This window comes from Mustelus asterias, chromosome 14 (assembly GCF_964213995.1).
Source record: "Mustelus asterias chromosome 14, sMusAst1.hap1.1, whole genome shotgun sequence".
Classification (NCBI taxonomy): Eukaryota; Metazoa; Chordata; class Chondrichthyes; order Carcharhiniformes; family Triakidae; genus Mustelus; species Mustelus asterias.
Genome location: NC_135814.1, coordinates 32,306,493 through 32,328,644, shown reverse-complemented (window position 1 = coordinate 32,328,644; position 22,152 = coordinate 32,306,493). Strand labels below are relative to the sequence as shown.

General features: G+C 42.9%; 1 protein-coding gene across 8 annotated transcripts in view; it reads right to left on the bottom strand.

The window, feature by feature from the left end:
- map3k19 (mitogen-activated protein kinase kinase kinase 19) overlaps positions 1 to 22,152 on the bottom strand; it is a 112,802-nt gene that overhangs the window by 3,876 nt on the left and 86,774 nt on the right. For 7 of the 8 annotated variants that reach the window (XM_078228053.1, XM_078228050.1, XM_078228056.1 and 4 more), the window contains 2 exons: positions 21,987 to 22,139; positions 17,561 to 18,258 (listed from right to left, as the gene is read on the bottom strand). In XM_078228053.1, coding sequence (XP_078084179.1) covers positions 17,561 to 18,258; positions 21,987 to 22,139 — 851 coding nt within the window. Of the gene's footprint in view, positions 1 to 17,560; positions 18,259 to 21,836; positions 21,891 to 21,986; positions 22,140 to 22,152 lie in introns of those variants that run through there. The other variant, XM_078228057.1, reaches the window with a different exon arrangement.

Sequence of the window (22,152 nt, the reverse complement as noted above, 5' to 3'; positions counted from 1 at the left end):
AGGACAGCCTGGATGTTTGACAGGACCATGCCCTGGGCTACAATGGCTCCTCGTCATTGCAGATGATGAACTGTAGGTGGCAGGGATGATAGACCTGCTTGTTGTCTTGGGCCTTGTTGGCCACCAGCTCCAGAATCTCTGAAGCCAGGTCGTCGACAATGGCCAGGTAGACAGAGCCTCTACCCCCATCACTCAGCATAGTGCCCCCTACACAACAGTGGAGGGGCAGAAGGGGAACTGGAGACTGGCTTGAGAGGAACAGATGTTGCTTTCAGCGCGACCTTTACATCCAGCTTTATTGCAACCTGGTATTTTGTTGCTGGGACTGTTGAAGCTCCACCAATCTCTTGCGTTACCTGCCATTGATCAGCCCATACCTGGGTCCAGATCCTGCTTTAGGCTGCATCGTTATCAGTGAAATGAAGCTGAATCCTTAAACCCTAAATCTTGACTAAGAAATGGTAGTCTTCAAGAAGCAGTTGCAAATAGTTGAGCTGCATCGAATCCTACAGTGCAGAAGGAGGCCATTCAGCCCACTGAATCTGCACTGACAATCCCACCCAAGCCCTATTCCTGAAACCCCATGTATCCACCCTGCTAGTTCCCCTGACACTAAAGGGCAATTTAGCATGGCCAATCTACCTAACCCACACACCTTTGGACTGTGGGAGAAAATCGGAGCATCCAGAAGAATCCCACACAGAAACGGGGAGAATGTGCAAACTCCACACAGTGACCCAAGGTCAGAATTGAACTTGGATCCCTGGCACTGAGGCAGCTGTGCTGCCACCATATTATTTTTTTCTCTGCCCCCAGAAAAATAGATACTGCCTCAGGAGCCCTATCGTGGATGTGTTGGGTTAGATTTATTGACCTATTACAATAAACTGCTGCTTCTGGTGTAATGCCAGTCACTGAAAAGCTCGCCCTTGTGCTCATGTTTAGATCAGGACTCCGCTGACATATTTGTTACTTGTCCACACTTGACTTACCTCTATTAATATGCAAATATATGTTTATAAATAATGGACCAATTAAACTTGAAACTGAAGTCACAATTTTCCAAAAGGAAGCAATGTTTTTTTTTATAAAATGCTTTGACGGTAATCACAATTAAAATATGAACAGGCATCACTTTTTTTAAAAAAATCAATGTAATCAATATTCAGAAAATGCTGGAAAATCTCAGCAGGTCTGACAGCATCTGTGGAGAGAGAATAGAGCCAACGTTTCAAGTCTAGATGACCCTGGGTTCAACTCGGTCATCCAGACTCGAAACATTGGCTCTATTCTCTCTCCACAAATGCTGCCAGACCTGCTGAGATTTTCCAGCATTTTCTGTTTTTGTTTCAAGATTCCAGCATCTGCAGTATTTTGCTTTTAATCAATAAAATTGTTTTTCTTTTGAACCACTTCATCTGCCAATTTTCCTTCAAGAATTGAAATGTCTAGGATTCAACATAGCTTTAAACCTAAAACGTGGCAAAATTATGCATCAGTTAAGTAGCTTAAATCTTACCTATAGCATTTATACATTTATAATGGCCTAGATTTTGCAGACAATGGGAAACAAATGGTGCTTGCTATTGTCGAACTTACAACTGCCAACTTTTGAGCTGCAACCTATGGTCATCATACATCTGAAACAATGCTGCATCATCTACAATGGATATGGGGACTGAACATGGTAAGCTGCAGCTTTCTTTTAACAACCTATCATATTCGATCCTTACTGGCGCACAAAGTATAAACCAGGAGGTGCAAGTTAAAATATTAAATTCAATATGAAGTCAGGTACAGAAATCAAAATAGAGGAAAAGAAAGCTAAATAGAAAAATAAATCTACACATGAAATCTGAAGCAACGTGACTGGACACATTTTAAAAGTCAATTTTCAGTAATGGATTGAGCTGTTTGACAGTAAAGACTTGATGTCGTTGACATCACTAAAATCAGTATGGATATAGATAAGGAATAGTAAAGGTAGGAAGTCACTAATGGGAGTAGTTTATAAGCCCCTGAGCCATAATCATAATGTAGAATGGAGTTTACAGGAAGAAATATTGGGGGCTTGTGACAAAAGCATGGTGATAATCATGGATGATTTTAATCTACATATAGGACGAATCAGATTGGCATGGTTGGCTTATAAAGTGAGCTTATCAGGTGTTTTGGAATGGTTTCTTACAGCAGTATGTTCTATAACTAACCAGAGTGCAGAGTATTCTAAATCAAGATGGGATTCAATAGTTAAGGAACTCCCTGGGTAGCAGTGATCATAACATGATTGAATTTTGCATTCCATTTGAGGGAGAGAAGTTTTAAACTTAAGGGCAATTGTGAGGGTATGAAGTCAGAGACTGCTAAATTGAAGTGCGAAATTAGGTTACAAGGTCAGTAGAAAGGCAGTGACAGACATTTACAGAGATGTTTCCTAACACATTGTTTTGTGGGTTTATTGTGTTATTCTGTGAAGCAGATTTGTGACTGTTAAACTGGGGACTGATTGTCTACAAGGTTTAGAACATTAAAGAAATAGAGGTATGAAAGGCATGCAATTGAAATAAATATAGCTAAGTTGAATTTAAGTAAATGACCAGCAAAAATTTGCATTGGGAGATAAATCCCCTTTTCAGTTCTATTTCAAAGGGCGGTAAACAACTTGAATAAATAAGACAAAACATAGAAAATCTGAGTAGGAGTAGAACATTTGGCCCTTTAAGCCTGCTTCACCATTTGCTATGATCATGGCTGATCATGCATCTCAATAGCCTGATCACACCGTCTTCCCATACCCTTTGATCCCCTTCATCCCAAGAACTAAATCTAACTCTTTCTTGAAAACAATGTTTTGGCCTCACCTACTTCTTGTAGCAAATTCCACAGACTTACCACTCTGCGTGAAGAGATTTTTCCTCATTTCAGTCCTAAAAGGCTATCCCATATCCTTAGACTATGACCTCTGGTTCTGCACAGCCCCTCCATTTAGGAACATCCTTCCTGTATCTATCTAGTCTAATCCTGTAAGAAATTTATAGGTTTCTGAGATCCCCTCTTCCCTCATTCTTCTGAACTCCAGCAAATATAGTCCTAACCAACTCTATCTCTCCTCATACATCAATCCCGTTGTCCCAGGACAAAGTTCTTGAATTTTGTTCAATAGTGGGGGCAATAGGGAGGACATGAAAGATTTTTATATTCTGGGGAAAGTTTTTTTCAGAGAGGGGCCAAATACAATGGAATCAAGTTGAAAACAAAAAAGTACTTAGATGTTGAGAGCTTAGAGGGAGTGGCTATGTCCTGGGGTGTCACTGTGTTAGGAAGAAAGCTGAAGCAGCCTTCGAGCAAAGCTTGCGAAGTGTTTGCTTTTTAGAAGTTTTGAACTCCCACAGCTGAGTTGAAGTGAGGGATGAGATTATATGGTGTGACTCACTAAAGTGACAGTAGCTTTGCCTTGGAGGTATTAGTACTGGAATTTCTATAAGGGATTGTTACCTAAAGGGATACTTATTTGAGTCCAACCAAGTAGGGAATCTTTGTGGGGGGATGTTTCAGAAGATTAATTTTCACTGTTGTAATTTTGTGTTACGTTTTTGGAATTTGAGGCTTTGAATTCATAACCTTATCTTCTCGTGGTCAAAATATGAAAAAAAGTTATGATTATATAAACCAAGTTTCTCTTTGGGATTTGGTTTGCACAACAATTAACATTTGCTGGATCATAACACTCAGCAAAGATACATTCCAGTGAGAAAGAAAGAGTCTCATTGAAAAGGATACACCATCCATGAGTAACTAAGTTAAAGATGGTATCAAATTAAACGTAAGTGCAGACAATTCTGTGAATTTTAGTAACAAGTCAGAAGATCAGGCAGAAGAGAAAAAAACGGCAAAGAATGACTTAAAGGGAGAAATTAGAGTATGTGAAAAAGCTAGTGGCATGGTGGCACAATGGTTAGCACTGCTGCCTCTCAGCTCCAGGGACCCGGGTTCATTTCTGGCTTCAGGTGACTGGAGTTTACACATTCTCCCCGTGTTTGTGTGGGTTCCCCCTCTGCTTTGGTTGCCTCCCACAATCCAAAGACGTACAGGTTAGGTATACTGGCCGTGCTGAATTGCCCCTTAGTGTCATAAGGTTAGATGGAATAGTCCCATGATAAATGTGTGGGGTTATGGAGATAGAGTGGGAAAGAGGACCTTGGTAAGATATTCTGTCAGTCGGTGCGGACTCGAGGGGCCAAATGGCCTCTTCTGCACTGTGGGGATTCTCTAATTCTAATACAAAAACAAATGGAAAGAGTTTCTACAGGCATTCAAAAAGGAAAATAGGAACTCAAATAAGCGTAGGTCCTTTAGAGACTGAGTTGAGGGAATTAATAATGAAACATAGAAGATAGGAGCAGGAGGAGGCCATTTGGCCCTTCGGGCCTGCTCCATCATTTATCATGATCATGGCTGATCGTCCAACTTAATAGACTAAACCTGCTTTCTCCCCATTCGTCCCAAGTGCTTATGTAGCTGCCTCTTGAATACATTCAATGTTTAGGCATCAACTACTTCCTGTGGTAATGAATTCCACAGGCTCACCACTCTTTGGGTGAAGAAATGTCTCCTCATCTCCATCCTAAATGGTCTACCCCGAATCCTGAGACTGTGACCTCTGCTTCTGGACTCCCCCACCACTGGGAACATCCTCCCTGCATCTACCCTGTCTAGTCCTGTTAGAATTTTATAAGTCTCTATGAGATCCCCCCTCATTCGTCTGAACTCCAGTGAAAGCAATTCTGACCTTGTCAATCTCTCATACATCAGTCCCGCCATCCCAGAATCAGGCTGGTAAACCTTCGCTGCACTCCCTCGAGAGCAAGAACATCTTTCCTCAGAAAAGGAGACCAAAACTGCATGCACTATTCTAGGTGTGGCCTCACCAAGGTCCTGTATAATTGCAACAACACATCCTGTACTCGCAACCTCTCGCAATGAAGGCCAACATACCATTTGCCGCCTTTACTGGCTGCTCCACCTGCATGCTTACCTTCAGCGTCTGGTGCACAAGGACATCCAGGTCCCTCTGCACACTCCCCTCTTCCAATTTACAGCCACTTAGATAGTAATCTGCCTACTTGTTTTTGCTTCCAAAGTGAATAAACTCACATTTATCCAAATAATACTGCCATTGATTTACCCACTCACCCAACCTGTCCAAATCATGCTGAAGGATCTCTGCACCCTCGTCACAGTTCACCCTCCCATCCAACTTGTAAACTGCAATGTTACATTTTATTCCCTCATCCAAATCATTAATATATATTGTGAGTAGCTGGGATCCCAGCGGCACCCCACTAGTTACTCCCTGCCAATTTGAAAAGGACCCATTAATTCCTACTCTTTGAAAAGAAAAGGATGTGGTGGATGAATTGAACTGTTGTGCTGCATCTTCCTTCACTGCAGTGGATGCAAATAACATCCCAAAGATAATTGTGAATCAATGTGAAAAGGAGGGCTAAACTTAAAACATAACATTCACCAGGGAAAGGATCCAAATAAATTTATTAGAGCTAAAAGCTGACAAAGATCCGATTAGTTTAAAAAAATAGTGAGGTGAATCCTCTATTCAAGAAAGGAGGAAAACTAAAAGCAAAAAAATATAGTCTGGTTAGATTAACCTCTGTCATGGGGAAAATTCTGGATTCTATTAAGGAAGTTAGAGCTGGCTACTTAGAAAATTGCAATGCAATCATGTAGGGAAGGTGGCCTGGTAAAAGGAAATTGTGTTTAACTACAGTTCTTTGAGTAGCGATAAGGATAAAGGGGAATCTGTGGATGTGGTGCACTTAGACTTCCAGTAGATATTTGTCAAGGTGCCACATGAAAGCTTGCTACACAATGAGAACTTGTGGTGTAGGAGGTAGCATATTAGTATGGATAGAGGATTGGTTAGATACCAGAAACAGGCATTAGTCATTTTTGGGTTGTCAAGATGTAATCAATGGAATGCCACAGAGTTCAGTACTTGGGCTTCAAATATTTACTATCTATATTAGTGATTTGAATGAGGGAACATATGTAGTTGCTAAATTTGCTGATAACACAATGATAGACAGGAAAAAAGTTGTGAAGAGAACATAAGGGATCTGCAAAGGAATATGGATAGATTGGGTGGGCAAAAAATTCAGATGGAGTTTAATGTGGGAAAATGTAAATTTGTCCACTTTGACAGGAAGCATAGAAAAGTAGCAAACTACCTAAATAGAGAGGAATTACAGAGGGGGATCTGGGTATCCAGGTCCATGAATCACAAAAAGTTAGCATGCAGGTACAGTGAGTGATTTGGAAGACAAATGGAATGTTGTTGTTTATCATAAGGGGAATAGAATATAAAAGTAGGGATGTTTACTACAGCTGTACAGGGCATTTATGTGACCACATCTAGAATACAGTTTACATTTTTGGTCTCTTTATTTACAAAAGGACATTATTACATTAGAAACAGTTGAGAGAAGGTTCACTCAACTGATTCCTCGGATGATGGTGTTTTCATATGAGGGATGGTTGGGGAAATGTCCATTGAAATTTAGAAGAATGAGAGGTGATCTTATTGAAACACAAGATCCTGAGGGGAACTGACAGTGGGTGCTGAAAGGGTTTCCCTTTATGGGAGACAGCATAACTAGGGGAGACAAGGGGTTTCCCATTTCAGATGGAGATTTTTTTTCTCCGCAGATCTTGAATCTGCTGAACTCTATTCCACAGAGTGATAGAAACAGGGTCATTGAATGTTTTTAAGGCAGAGGTAGAAAGATTCTTGACGAACAAAGGTTATTGTGGATGGTCAGCAAAGTGGCATAGCTTTGCACACAAACCGTGGGAGAGAACACGCATCCCGAGTGAGAAACCGCCAGACCGAGTGAGGGTATCAAGAATTTGGAGCTGAGTGGGAATTGAATTGGTAAGTCTTTTTCTTTGCAAGTTCAGTTGTCTAGTTAACAGGTGAATAAGGAGCTGACCCAGCTTGCTGAGTGGCAGTTACCTGTCAATCGCCTGAAGTCTGATTAGGGCCTCAATATGCTTGAATACCTTCAAAGTTTAACTGTGTGTTGTCTCAGCTCACTTCAGCTCTATTTAAGAAAGGGGCTTAAAAGCGCACTCAGTGAGCTTTGCACATGAACAGTGGGAGATGACATCCATCCGGAGTGAGACACAGCCAGAATGAGCATGGGTATCAGGAATTTGGAGCTGAGTGGGAATTCGGTGCAGAGGAGATGGAGGTGCCTTTTTTCTTTTTCTCCTTTCTAACTTTTAAATCTTCAGGAGAGTGATCTTTGCCCTGCCGCAGTAGAAGAGGACATGAGGGAGAGAGCTGATTGGTAAGTAGTGGGTAAGGTTGGATAAGTATTTAATACTTTTATCACTGATAGTTTCAGAGGTCTTTTTGTGGTTTATAATTTGTAGGAGTTATATTCAGTAATAATGGGGACCAGGAAAGAAGGGCCCTAAAAAATTGGATATAATCTGATATTGAGCATCTTCCAAATGTTTAACATAAAGGTGTAAGTCATGACAGAAGAGCTCCAAACCCAGGTGTGCTCTTCATGCCCCGCGTGGGAAGCTGGAAACACTTCCAGTGTCAGGGGACAGCATGTGTTTAGGAAGTTTCTCTTTCTGCAGCTCCTGGAAGCCCAGCTTTCGGATCTGGAGCGACGGCTGGGGACACTGGAGCATCCATGAGGTGGAGAGTATCATGGATAGCATGTACAGAGAATAGGTCACACCGCAGACTAAGATTCCCCAGGCAGTAAAGGGAATGGGTGACCACCAGGCATTTCAAGAGGGCAAGATAGGCAGTGCAGGAATCTCCTGTGGCTATCTCCCTGAAAAACAGATATATGCCATTTTGGATACTGTTGAGGGAAATTACCTCTTTGGCGAAAGGAGCAATAGCCAAATTTGTTGCACCACAATTGGTTCTGCTGCAGAGGAGAGGAGTAAAAAGTGTGGAAATGCAATAGTTTATAGGGGATTCAATTGTAAGGGGAATAGATATGTGTTTCTGTGGCCACAAACGAGACTCCAGGATGGTCTGTTGCCTCCCTGGTGCTAGGGTTAAGGGGGAGGGAGAACAGCCAGTGGTCATGGTAAACATCGGTACCAATGACATAGGTTTTAAAAAAAAAGGATGAAGTCCTACAAGCAGAATATAGGGAGTTAGGAAGAAAGTTGAAAAGTCAGACCTCAAGGTAGTGATCTCACGTGCTAGTCAAAATAGAAATAGCAGGATATGTCAGATGAATTTGTGGCGGAAGAGATGGTGTGAGGGGGAGGGTTTCAGATTCCTGGAACATTGGGACCAGTTCTGGGAAAGGTAGGACCAGTACAAAATGGATGAGTTACACCTGGGCAGGACCGGGACTGATGTCCTAGGTAATTATTTGCTAGAGTAGTCAGGGAGGGTTTAAACTAAAATGGCAGGGGGGCAGGAACCTATGCAAGGACTGAGAGGAGAGGGAATCAAAGGCAAAGACCAAAAGGGGAATTTAAAAAAAAAATGAGAGGCAGAGAAACCAAGGGCCAGATTCAAGGGCCTCAGTGAAAAATAGTGGGAATAGGACCAGTAATGTTTAAAAAAAAACAAGGTGAAAGCTTTGTACCTTTACGGGTGTGGCACATTCACAATAAAGTGAATGAATTAATCGCACAAGAAGATGTAAACAGGTACGATATTGTCGGGATTATGGAGACATGGCTGCAGGATGACCAGGGATGGGAACTGAACATCCAGGGGTATTTAGGTTGGACAGACCAAAAGGTAAAGGCGGTACAGTTGCTGGCTCAACAAGAAATTAGCACCATGTTGAGGAAGGCTATTCGCTCCAACAATGTGGCATCAATATGGGTAGAGCTAAGGAACACCAAGGGCAAAAAATGTGAGGGGTTGTATATAGACCTCCAAACTGCAGTGATGTTGGGAACGACAAACAGAAAATTAGAGATGAATGCAATAAAGAAACATCTGTAATTATGGGTGATTTCAATCTGCATATAGATTGGACAAATCAAATTAGTCACAATACCATAGAGGAGAAATTCCTGGAGTGCATACAGGATGGTTTCTGGACCAATAAGTTGAGAAACCAACAAGAGAGCAGGCCATTCTAGACTGGGTATTGAGTAATAAGAAAAGAATAATTGGCAATCTAGTTGTGCAAGACCTCTTAGGGATGAGCGACATAACATAATAGAATTTTTCATCAAGGTGGAGAGTGATGTAGTTGATCTGAAGCTTGGGTCCTGAATCTTAATAAAAGAACCTACAATGATCTGAGGCATGAGTTTGCTACAATAGATTGGGAAACATTACTTAAAGGGATGACAGTGGACAGGCAATGGCAAACATTCAAGGAGTTAGGTCTACAAGTGTGGAGGCTGGGGACGAGCTTGGGGCTGGGACAAGGCTGGCAAAGAAGAAGAGCACTCTGGGGGAGGACGACCTCACTGGGCCTGGAGGTCTGGAGTGCTTATACTTCAATGCAAGGAGCGTAGCAGGTAAGACAGACGAACTTGGGGCCTTAATGCGCACGAGGAATTTGGATGTGGTTGCGGTGACAGAGACTTGGTTGAAAGAGGGACAGGACTGGCAGCTGAATATTCCAGGGTACAAGTGTTTTAGGCGAGACAGAGGAGGGGCCAAAAGAGGTGGGGGAGTAGCGGTATTAGTTGGAGAGCATATTACAGCGGTGCAGAGGGAGGACAATTCAGAGGGGTCGTGTAACGAGTCACTCTGGGTGGAGCTTAGAAACAGGAAAGGCGCAGTCACTATGTTGGGGGTGTACTACAGGCCCCCCAACAGCCCAAGGGAAGTGGAAGAATGGATATGTCAGGAGATACTGGATAGGTGCAGGAAAAATAGGGTTGTTGTAGTGGGAGACTTCAATTTCCCTGGTATAGACTGGAAATCGCTGAGGGCAGGGACTCTGGATGGGGAGGAATTTGTAAAATGTGTACAGGAGGGTTCGTTGGAACAATATGTAGACAGCCCGACTAGAGAGGGGGCTATACTGGACCTGGTACTGGGGAATGAGCCCGGTCAGGTCTTCAAAGTTTTGGTAGAGGAACATGTGGCAAATAGTGACCACAATTCTGTTAGCTTTAGGATAGTGATGGAAAAGGATGAGTGGTGTCCCAAGGGTAAGGTGTTGGATTGGGGGAAGGCTAACTTTAGTGGGATCAGGCAGAAATTGGCAGCTCTTGATTGGGAGAGGCTGTTTGAGGGTAAATCCACATCTGGTATGTGGGCAGTCTTTTAAGGAACAGTTGTTAGGGCTACAGGACAAGCATGTGCCTGTAAAAAAGAAGGATAGGAAGGGTAGGATTAGAGAACCGTGGATAACCAAGGAAATTGAGGGACTGGTCAAAAAGAAAAGAGAGGCGTATGTTAGGTCCAAGCAGCTAAAAACGGAGGGAGCTCTGGAGGAGTACAAAGAAAGTAGGAAAGTACTCAAACGGGGAATTAGAAGAGCAAAAAGGGGTCACGAAATGTTCTTGGCAGACAGGATTAAGGAGAATCCCAAGGCATTTTATTCATACGTTAGGAACAAAAGGGTTGTTAGGGAAAAAATCGGACCTCTCAGGAGCCCAAAGAAGTAGGGGAGATCCTAAATGAATACTTTGCGTCGGTATTCACAAAGGAGAGGGATGTGTTGACTGGGAGTGTCTCGGAGGGGAGTGTTGAACCGTTGGAGAAAATCTCCATTACAAAGGAGGAAGTGTTAGGTTTGTTAGAGAATATAAAGACTGACAAATCCCCAGGGCCTGATGGAATCTATCCAAGGCTGCTCAGGGAGACGAGAGGTGAAATCATTGGGCCTCTGACGCAAATCTTTGTCTTGTCACTGGACGCAGGTGAGGTCCCAGAGGATTGGAGGATAGCTAATGTGGTCCCGTTATTTAAGAAGGGTAGGAAGGATAACCCGGGTAATTATAGGCCGGTGAGCTTGACGTCCGTGGTGGGGAAGTTGTTGGAGAAGATTCTTAGAGATAGGATGTATGCGCATTTAGAAAGGAATAAACTCATTAACGATAGTCAGCATGGTTTTGTGAGAGGGAGGTCATGCCTCACTAACCTGGTGGTGTTTTTTGAAGAAGTGACCAGAATGGTTGACGAAGGAAGGGCCGTGGATGTTGTCTATATGGACTTTAGTAAAGCGTTTGACAAAGTCCCTCATGGTAGGCTAGTGAAAAAGGTTGGATCTCATGGGATAAAGCGGGAGGTGGCTAGATGGGTGGAGAACTGGCTTGGTCATAGAAGACAGAGGGTGGTAGTGGAAGGGTCTTTTTCCGGCTGGAGGCCTGTGACTAGTGGTGTTCCGCAGGGCTCTGTATTGGGACCTCTGCTGTTTGTGATTTATATAAATGATCTGGAAGAAGGAGTAACTGGGGTGATCAGTAAGTTTGCGGACGACACGAAAATGGCAGGACTTGCAGATAGTGAGGAACATTGTCAGAGGCTACAGAAGGATATAGATAGGCTGGAAATTTGGGCAAAGAAATGGCAGATGGAGTTCAATCCTGATAAATGCGAAGTGATGCATTTTGGTGGGAATAATGTAGGGAGGAGCTACACGATAAATGGAAGAACCATAAAGGGTGTAGAGACGCAGAGGGACCTGGGTGTGCAAGTCCACAGATCTTTGAAGGTGACGTCACAGGTGGAGAAGGTGGTGAAGAAGGCATATGGCATGCTTGCCTTTATAGGACGGGGCATAGAGTATAAAAGTTGGGGTCTGATGTTGCAGATGTATAGAACATTGGTTCGGCCGCATTTGGAATACTGCGTCCAGTTCTGGTCGCCACACTACCAGAAGGACGTGGAGGCTTTGGAGAGAGTACAGAGGAGGTTTACCAGGATGTTGCCTGGTATGGAGGGGCTTGGTTATGAGGAGAGATTGGGGAAACTGGGGTTGTTCTCCTTGGAAAGACGGAGGATGAGGGGAGACTTAATAGAGGTGTATAAAATTATGACAGGCATAGATCGGGTGAACGGTGGAAAGCTTTTCCCCGGGTCGGTGGTGACGTTCACGAGGGGTCATAGGTTCAAGGTGAAGGGGGGGAGGTTTAACACAGATATCAGAAGGACATATTTTACACAGAGGGTCGTGGGGGCCTGGAATGTGTTGCCGGGCAAGGTGGTGGAGGCGGACACACTGGGAACGTTTAAGACTTATCTAGACAGCTATATGAACGGAGTGGGAATGGAGGGATACAAAAGAGTGGTCTAGTTTGGACTAGGGAGCGGCGCGGGCTAATTGTTCTTTGTTTCTCGTTTCAAGGCTTCATTCTATGATCATCTTGCTGGTGCCAGTACAGAGCGAGACTGCGGATAGTTGGGAACCTGTCTCGGGGGCAGGGAATTCAGATGGTGTTCGTAAAGCAGAAGTGGAAATGAATAGGGTTGGGAAGCATTTTCTGATCAGGGCCAGTGTGATCTCCTGGACTCGTTTCGATCGCCTCAGGGGGTCGGAGAGGAATTTCCCAGATTTTCTTTTCCCCATATTGGCCCTGGGGTTTTCACTCTGGGTTTTCGCCTCTCCCTGGAGATCACATGGTCTGGAATGGGGGGGTGGGGGTGAGTTAATAGGTTGTGATGAACAAAGCATCGTAGCTGTGAGGGACAGCTCGGTGGATAGGATATTAGGATGTAGATAGGCTGGAAAATTGGGCGGGGATCCTGGATTCAGGATTCAATCCTGGACCAGGGAGCGGCGCGGGCTTGGAGGGCCGAAGGGCCTGTTCCTGTGCTGTATTGTTCTTTGTTCTTTGTTTGTTTGAGTGTATGGCTGAATTTCAATAATTGTTTATTCCTGTCTGGCATCAAAGTAAAATGGGACAGGTGGCCAAACCATGGCTTACAAGATAAATTAGAGATAATATTAGAGGGACAGGCATATAAATTGGCCAAGAAAAACAACAGACCTCAGGATTGCGAGCAGTTTAGAATTCAGTAAAGGAGGACCAAGGGACTGATTAAGAAGGTATATGAGAGTAAGCTTGTGGGGAACATAAAAACTGACTAAAGTTTCTAAAGGTATGTAAGGAGAAAAAGATTGGTGAAGACAAATGTAGGTCCCAATAATACAGGGCCTTGGTGAAGTCAAACGTGGAATATTGTGTGCAGTTTTGGTCTCCTTATCTGAGGAAGGATGTTCTTGCTCTAGAGGGAGTGCAGAGAAGGTTTACCAGGCTGATTCCTGGGATGATAGGACTGATGTACGAGGAGAGATCTTGTCAGTTAGGATTGTATTCGCTGGAATTCAGAAGAATGAGGGGGCAACCTATGAAATTCTAACAGGGCTAGACAGGGTCGATGCAAAAATAATGTTCCCAATGGTGGGGGTGTCCAAAACCAGGGGCCATAGTCTGAGGATGCTGGGTGGACTGTTTAGAACCATTTAGATGAGGAAAAACCTTTTCACCCAGAGTGGTCAGCCTGTGAAATTCGCTACCACAAAAAGTAGTTGAGGCCAAAACATTGTAGGTTTTCAAGAAGCAGCTAGATATAGCACTTGGGGCAAAGGGGATCAAAGGGTAAAGAAACATAGAAAAACTACAGCACAAAACAGGCCCTTCGGTCCCACAGGTTGTGTCGAAAATATCCCTACCTTCTAGGCCTACCTATATCCCTCCATCCTATTAAGTCCCATGTACTCATCCAGGAGTCTCTTAAAAGACCCTATTGAGTTTGCCTCCACCACCACTGACGGCAGCTGATTCCACTCGCCCACTACCTCTGTGAAAAACTTCCCCCTAACATTTCCCCTGTACCTACCCCACAGCACCTTAAACCTGTGCCCTCGCGTAGCAGCCATTTCCACCCTGGGAAAAAACCTCTGAGTCCACCCGATCTATGCCTCTCAACATCTTATATACCTCTATTAGGTCTCCTCTCATCCTACATCTCTCCAAGGAGAAAAGACCGAGCTCCCTCAGCCTATCCTCATAAGGCATGCCACTCAATCCAGGCAACATCCTTGTAAATCTCCTCTGCACCCTTTCAATGTTTTCCACATCCTTCCTGTAAGTAGGCGACCAGAACTGTGCACAGTACTCCAAGTGGGGTCTGACGAGGGTCTTATATAGCTGCATCATTATCCCCGGACTCCTAAACTCAATCCCTCGATTGATAAAGGCCAGCACACCATACGCCTTCTTATCCACCTGCGGGGCCGATTTTAGAGTCCTATGGACCCGGACCCCAAGGTCCTTCTGATCCTCTACAGTACTAAGAGTCTTTCTCTTAATATTGAACTCCTTCATCCCATTTGACCTGCCAAAATGGACCACTACGCATTTATCTGGGTTGAAGTCCATCTGCCACTTCTCCGCCCAGTCTTGCATCCTATCTATGTCCCTCTGTAACTTCTGACATCCCTCCAGACTATCCACAACCCCACCAACCTTCGTGTCGTCGGCAAACTTACCAATCCATCCCTCCACTTCCTCATCCAGGTCATTTATGAAAATGACAAACAGCAAGGGTCCCAGAACAGATCCCTGGGGCACACCACTGGTGACCGACCTCCATTTAGAAAAAGACCCATCTATACTCACTCTCTGCTTCCTTTTGGGCAAGCCAGTTCTGGATCCACAAGGCAGCAGCCCCTTGGATCCCATGCCCTCTCACTTTTTCTAGAAGCCTTGCCTGGGGGACCTTATCGAACGCCTTGCTAAAATCCATATAAACCACATCTACCGCTTTCCCTTCGTCAATGTGTTTAGTCACATTTTCGAAGAACTCCACCAGGCTCGTAAGGCACGATCTGCCTTTGACACAGCCATGCTGAGTATTCTTGAGCATACTAAACCTCTCTAAATGCTCATAAATCTTGTCGCTCAGGATCTTCTCCATCAGCTTACCAACTACTGAGGTTAGACTCACCGGTCGGTAATTTCCTTGGCTATCCCTATTCCCCTTCTTGAAAATAGGAACCACATCCGCAATCCTCTGGCACCTCTCCCGTCTCCATCGATGACGCAAAGATCATCGCCAGAGGTTCTGCAATCTCTTCCCTCTCCTCCCACAGTAACCTGGGGTACATCCCATCCGGACCCGGCGACTTATCTATCTTGATGCCATTCAAAGATTCCAGCACAACCTCTTAAAGTCCACATACTCAATCTTTTCAGTCCACTGCAAGCCCGCAGTACATCCACCCAGGTCCTTCTCCTCTGTGAAAACCGAGGCAAAATACTCATTGAGCACTTCTGCCATTTCTACTGGTTCCGTACAGACTTACCCACCTTCCCCTTTTATAGGCCCAAAAGGAGGAAGGCTAATAAGTTGGATGATCAGACATGATCGTAATGGATGGCGGAGCAGGCTGGAAGGGCCAAATGGCCTCCTGCTCCTATTTTCTATTTTTCTATTGAATGGCAGAGCATGCTCAAAGGGCCATTTGGGCTACCCCATTACAAATTTATATGTTCATATGTGTTTGAATGCTGATTCTCTGAAATAGGACAAATTGGACAGCAACTTACTGATATTCACTTTTAATTATATACTTTTCTAAGAAATCAAAAAGATAAATTAAACAAAAGATCAAAAATGAGAGGGGCACTGTCTAAAGCAAAACGACAAAGGAAACTTAATTAATTAAACCAAAGCATCATTCCCAGGGGTGATGATGCACCCTCTCAGCACCGACCAGTCATGGAAGGCCTGGACCAAACCAGCAGAAACTGCATGCTCTGTCTCCAAGGCCACCCGGCTGTGATTATAGCCATGGTAGAGGGGCAGACAGTTGGGTTGGTCAGTGTAGGGCTGAATGCAACCAAAAACTGAAGGGCAGCCCCTTCAAATAATGAAAAAGGGGCTGCAACCTCTGGCAATCTACATACATGTGTAAAACTGATGCCCCTTGGTTGCAGAAAACACTTGCGGCCTGGGTGTCAGTGAACCATGTTATGATATGATTGCATGGCACTGCTGCATGCAACACTCCATGCTAGGTCCTGATGGAAAAATAAATCTCTGTGGAGAGCTCCCCACTGGGGACTTCTCATCACCCCCAGATGGCAGGACAGAACGCCAAGGTGTATCCTTCACCCAGAGAGTGGCTAATCTGTGGAATTCACTACCACAGAAAATAGTTGACGCCACAATGTTGTGATTTCAAGAAGGGATGAGATATAGCCCTTGGGGCTAAAGGGATATGGGAGAGAAGGTGGGATCAGAATATTGAATTTGATGATTAGCCGTGATCATAATGAATAGTGGTTCTGGTTCATAGAGCCAAATGGCCTACTCCTTCTATTTTCTATGTATTCTGTCTGAAGAGTGGCAAGCAAGTGAAGGGTGCACAGTAGCAGGTTATAGAAAAAAATCCCTCTGTCCTGAGAGGAAAGACAGAGGGAATCTCATTAGACAGCTCAAATTGTGGTTCTCGACGGAGGTATCGGGACACGGGACTAATTTGAAATTCTGTCCGAATGGGGGTCAATTCAGATGGAAGCTGCCTTGTTAAAGGGAGTAAGAGTTTTGACAACGCCAGGTTAAAGGGTTTATTTGGTAGCAAATGCCATTAGCTTTCGAAGCGCTGCTCCTTCGTCAGATGGACGTTGGATCTTACTGTGTTTACCCCAGTTCAACGCCGGCATCTCCACATCATTGTTAAAGGGAAACCAGCCAAGCATATGAGGGCGAAGGGAATAGATGTACATTTGGATAAGGAAAGATGGAAGGCAGCTTCTTTATTCTTCAATGGGATATGAGTGTCACTGGCAAAGCCAGCATTTGTTGCCCATTCTTTGCTACATCGTTTCAGAGGGTAGTTAAGAGTTGTCTCTGGAGCCAGGCCAGACCTTCCCTAAAGGACATTAGTGAACCAGATGGGTTTTTACGACAATTAATAGTTTCATGGTCACCAATAATCTAGATTAATAGAATTTAAATTCTACCAGCTGCCATGGTGGAATTTGAACCCATGTTCCCAGGGCATTGGCCTGGGTCTCTGGATTACTAGACTAGTGACATTACCATTATGTCATCATCTCCCCATAAAGCTGGAGTGGAGCATAGACACAAGCATGGACTGGTTGGGCCAAGTGATCTGTTTCTGTGTTAAGTTTAAGTTTATTTTATTAGTGTTGCAAGTTGGCTTACATTAACACTGCAATGAAGTTACTGTGAAAATTCCCTAGTTGCCACACTCTGGTGCCTGTTCGGATACGCTGAGGGAGAATTTAGCATGGCCAATGCATCTAACCAGCTCGTCTTTCAGACTCTGGGAGGAAACTGGAGCACCCGGAGGAAACCCATGCAGACACGGGGAGAATGTGCAGACTCCGTACAGACAGTGACCCAAGCCAAATCCTGGCACTCTGAGGCAGCAGTGCTAACCACTGTGTCACCGTGCCGCCCGTGTAGTCCCATTCAGGTAAAATTGGGCAAATTCTAGAATGGGTGGGCGATCCACTGTGCACATTGGTGTCTGAGTGTTGAATCTATAAATTATTTTCTATTTTGTAACATCACATGAGATTGATTATTTAAAAATACACTAACCTTGTTAGACAAATATGTACAAAGTCTCTTGCATTCTCGGAGAACTCCTTAGGTAGGGTAGGCATCAGACCTCGATGTGCTCCAATGTAAAACATGGCTGCCATTTTGTCCATATGAGCCAAAGGTGGCTTCCCTGATGCCATTTCAAACACCGTACAGCCTAAACTCCAAATATCAGATTTCTTGCCATGTCCAGTCTCATTAATCACTTCAGGTGCCATCCAGTAAGGAGTTCCATGCATTGATTTTAACATTTCACTGTGTGGATCACTCATATTCACACAAGTCATGCGTTTAGCACATCCAAAGTCAATAAGTTTGATCACACCATTGGGCATAAGCATGACATTGTTTCCTTTTATATCTCTGTGAATCACCCTGTTATCATGTAAATAGTCCACTCCTTTTAAAATTTGTTTGGTATAAGTACAACAAACAGGCTCTGGCAATGGCCCAAATCGACTGATGACACCAGCAATGGAACCACCAGGAACAAACTCCATGAAAATGCTGACAACATTAGCTTCTAGGTTTGTACCTAGAAAGCTCACAATGTTGACATGTTTTAGGTTTTTAAGTAGCTCTATTTCCTCTTCTAATTTCTGATATTCCTTTTCTGCTGCAATTTGATTTGTTGCATCCAAAGAAACCTGTTTAACAGCAATCAATTGACCTTGACTGGTTAGACCACAATACACCTAAACAAATAGAAAATGAAAATGATAAATACACAGTACTTATTATGTACTTTTGCAAGGACAGAATTGAAATAAATTTGCCTGCCTCCGAAACCAACTTTATCCTATATAAATTCTTAAAGTTTAAAAGGTAAGAACAAATGATTAAAACTGCATTTTGGTTACTAGTAGGTATCTCAAATGAGCTAAATAATTTATACAGTCAAGGTGATTGGGTGGTTGCACTATATGTTTTCCCCTAATGTTGTGAAGTTGAGTAGAATAACTGTAGATTGGTGTTTGTAAAACTGAAAAATGCTAGGGGAAAAAGCATAGCATGGTTCCTTTAAAAGGTGGTGTTTTTTTCTGTGCTTAGAAAGTTGTTAAATGCAAGTACATACAGAGTGACCAAAATGAAACATTGGTATCAAAGGGCCAAGCAGCAGTGTTACCAAGGTAACAGGCTTTTGAATTTTTTTGATTCGGCCAATCAATTTGAATTAGGCACTTGGATACCGAGAACCTATTAAATTTAAATCTGATGGTTTTGGCAATCTAGGGCCAATCCTATTGTGGGGGGTATTGATATGTCATGACAAGTATAAAAGAAAGGGGGCAGTGGGACAAGGAGGGAGAGCAACTGCCATCTGCCATAGCTCACAGCTCTTAGTTCAAAGCCCCATCTTGATCGCAAAGGTACCAAAGAAGAAGAATCAACAGAGAAGGACCAGAATATTCCGGAAGAGACAAAACCTGGTTATAATTTAGAGAGTGACTAAACTTCTATTTTTTGTTAATGAGTGGGAATTATATTTGTTGGAACAGCATTCTATTAGAATTGTGTTTTATTCGGTTTGTTAATAGTTTGGTTAACTTGTTCACTGTTAGATAAATTGTTACTTGTTGATTTTAGTGTGTCAGGGAGTTTGATTTAACAAGTTGCTGAAGAGCAGATCGTACCACTTCACACTCACGTTTTACAGATTATTGGGCGAGGTACTCCTCTTTGAGTGGTTAGGTGTTAGTTCTCAGAGGGGATCCATCTCTGCTTTATAATACTAATCATTTCTGATTTTTCGTGTCAAAAGGGATAGCCTGGATAATTTCAAGCCAGTCAGTCTAGCTTTAGTGGTGAGGAAAAAATTAGACTGTATAAATCTTCATTTAGAAATGAATAGATTGTAGAGACAGAAACCTTAATTGTTTGTGATGGATATGTACTTGATCTGGCATACTACAGGGCCACAGACCAAGTGCTGGATGGAGGGATTGGGCTGGATATCACAATGGACTGAATGGTTGCTTTCTTGCTGTAAATATTATGTCTGTGTTATGATCCCCATAGAGACCATTAAAGTTTAGAGAAATTCGAGCATCAAGTGAGTAGTGACAATAACTGCCAGAACATTTCACATTTTTAAACAACAGACTTTACCATATATTTAAAAAAACAAAGAAAGCACTACTAACTTAACACCATAGTTTGTCAAGACTTAAGAGTATACATTTAATTCCCCTCTTACTTCCTAATTCTGCCCTTTACACATTGAGATCTTGAGGGTTCATTCGTTTCTCTTTTTGGAATCAAACCAAATATGCCACAGCCCTCCAGAATTCACTTTGCTTTCTACTCAGTATTCCATCTATTCTTTAAGGTATGGGATTTCATTAGGATCTTTTCATTAACATTTGCCTAAGTGACCCTCCAACTTTTCAAAAACCTCACAATTGTGGACTTATCAGTTCAAACTTGGCCTACTACATTTGTGATCTGATTTAAAAACCAGGAACACCCTGGCTCTTAATGGTCTCTATAATACTTGTCCTGGCTTTGGTCAGATACAATCTGTCTGCCAGTCTATTCCTACAGTTACATGTAGGCCATGCTGACTACCTTTCACTGTTACTGTAGATTTATTCATCTAGCTCCAAGCTAGGCAAATCTTCCAGTCTTTTTTTATTCTCATGAACACTTTCCAAATTGAGTGCAAACACTCATCTGCATTCTGCAGTGAATGACAAAGTTAGTATTAAGGTACTAAAGTAGCTTAAGGTGCAAGCCTGACTAACAGTCATCTCTTGCTTCTTTGACTTTTAGTGAGCTGCAAACTACAACTGTCTGATATTTCAGGATTTCTAGGAAAGCCTGTACCTTGATCCCAGAAAAGACTTCCCTATTCTCTTCTCCATAGCAATGGGAAACCCCTTATTCCTTTTAACCAAGTAGAAATGTCAATTAGCTGAATCTGACCACAAACAGCCTTTAAATTAGAAATAAAGGGGTAAATTTCAGTATGACTACTTATAATCTGTGTTTCAAGAGACTTAAAGGCCGGAATTCTCTGGCCGTTCACGCCAGCGGGGGTGACATCAATGGGAAATTCCATTGACTGGGGCCATAGATTTCCATCACTAATGAACAGCATGCCGCCAACCACCACCTGGAAACACACGGCTGGGAGAATCTCGCCCAGTCTTTTGATTTCAGGCATAGCAACATGGCAATCAATTTATAATTGATTGTTCTCAAATGTAAATACTGATCACAATTCAAGCCTTCCCTTTGATCTTTACCAATTACCACCTAGCTTTTATAGCCAGGTAGACTCCAGAACAGATCATATTATTCCTCTCACCCAAAATTTAAGGATAGAGTCCTAAACAACAATGCTCTTACAAATCAAAAGATAGAGTGTTAACATCATATAAATTTCAACATTGTAGCCACAAAACATATATTGCACAAGACAATAGGAGTAGATCATTTGCCATTCGATGAGAGAGTAGCTGCCTTGTGACCTAACTCCATATACCTGCCTTTGCCCCATGTCCTTTAATACTACCTTCCTTCTCCTTGAGTTCGCTGACTGAAGGCGGGTCCTTGGTGATTATTTGCTGAACCATCGCAAAGTACTGTGGATATTTTACTGTCTCAGTTGGAATGGGAAACCCTGTGCTGTTGCCATTAATCTGATCCATGCATACATAACCATCTAGCCAACTGAGCTAGCTGCCCACTCAACCTCCCCACTCCACCCCAGCACCATTCCCCCATTAACATAACACCTGGTTAATAAAGAATTTTCATTCAGTTTTAAATTAACAATTGATTTAGCATCAATTGCTGTAGGGGAAGAGTGAGCCAAAGCTCTACCTGCCTTTCTGTAAACAACTGTTTCCTAATTTCATCCCCGAAAGGTCTGGCTCTAACTTTTTGATTATGCTCCCAGTTCCTGAATTTCCCAAATAATTAAAATAGTTTCTCCCAGTCTACTCTATTTGTTTCACTTAATGCTTTGAACTTTGATCAAATAATACTTGAACTTTCTAGATTCTAGGGAAGAGATTCCTAATTTTATACAATTTCTCCTTATAATTTCAACCACTCTAATACCATCCAAGGTCAACATAGCCTTCCTAAGGTGTGGTGCCCACAACTGCTCACAGTACTCCAGGTGTGGTCTAACCAAGACTTGATTATTTTACGTACATGTTCCTGACATTCCAATCTATGTACATAGACTGGTCTCTTCGGATTCTAGTTTTTCACCATTTAGAAATGATTCTGTTTTATCCGTTTTAGGTATCAAGCTAGTGACGTCGCTTTTGCTCACACCGAATCCATTTGTTTCAGTTTTGCCCATTCACTTCATCTATTAATTTTTGTAATAAAGACAAATGATTACAATTTATCTTATTGACTATTAACATTTGATCTTTGAAGTCAACAGGAATTTACAGTTACTCACTGTGCCATAGGCTCCTTTGCCAAGCACATTGCCTTTGGTCCATATGATGGCATCCTCACAACTGGAGCTACATTCAGATTTTATGGAGTGACCAAGTGAACTGTTTGGCCTGCTAGAAGTCTTAAATAGTTTTGCAACTGTATATCCAGCACTCTGTTGGAAGAAA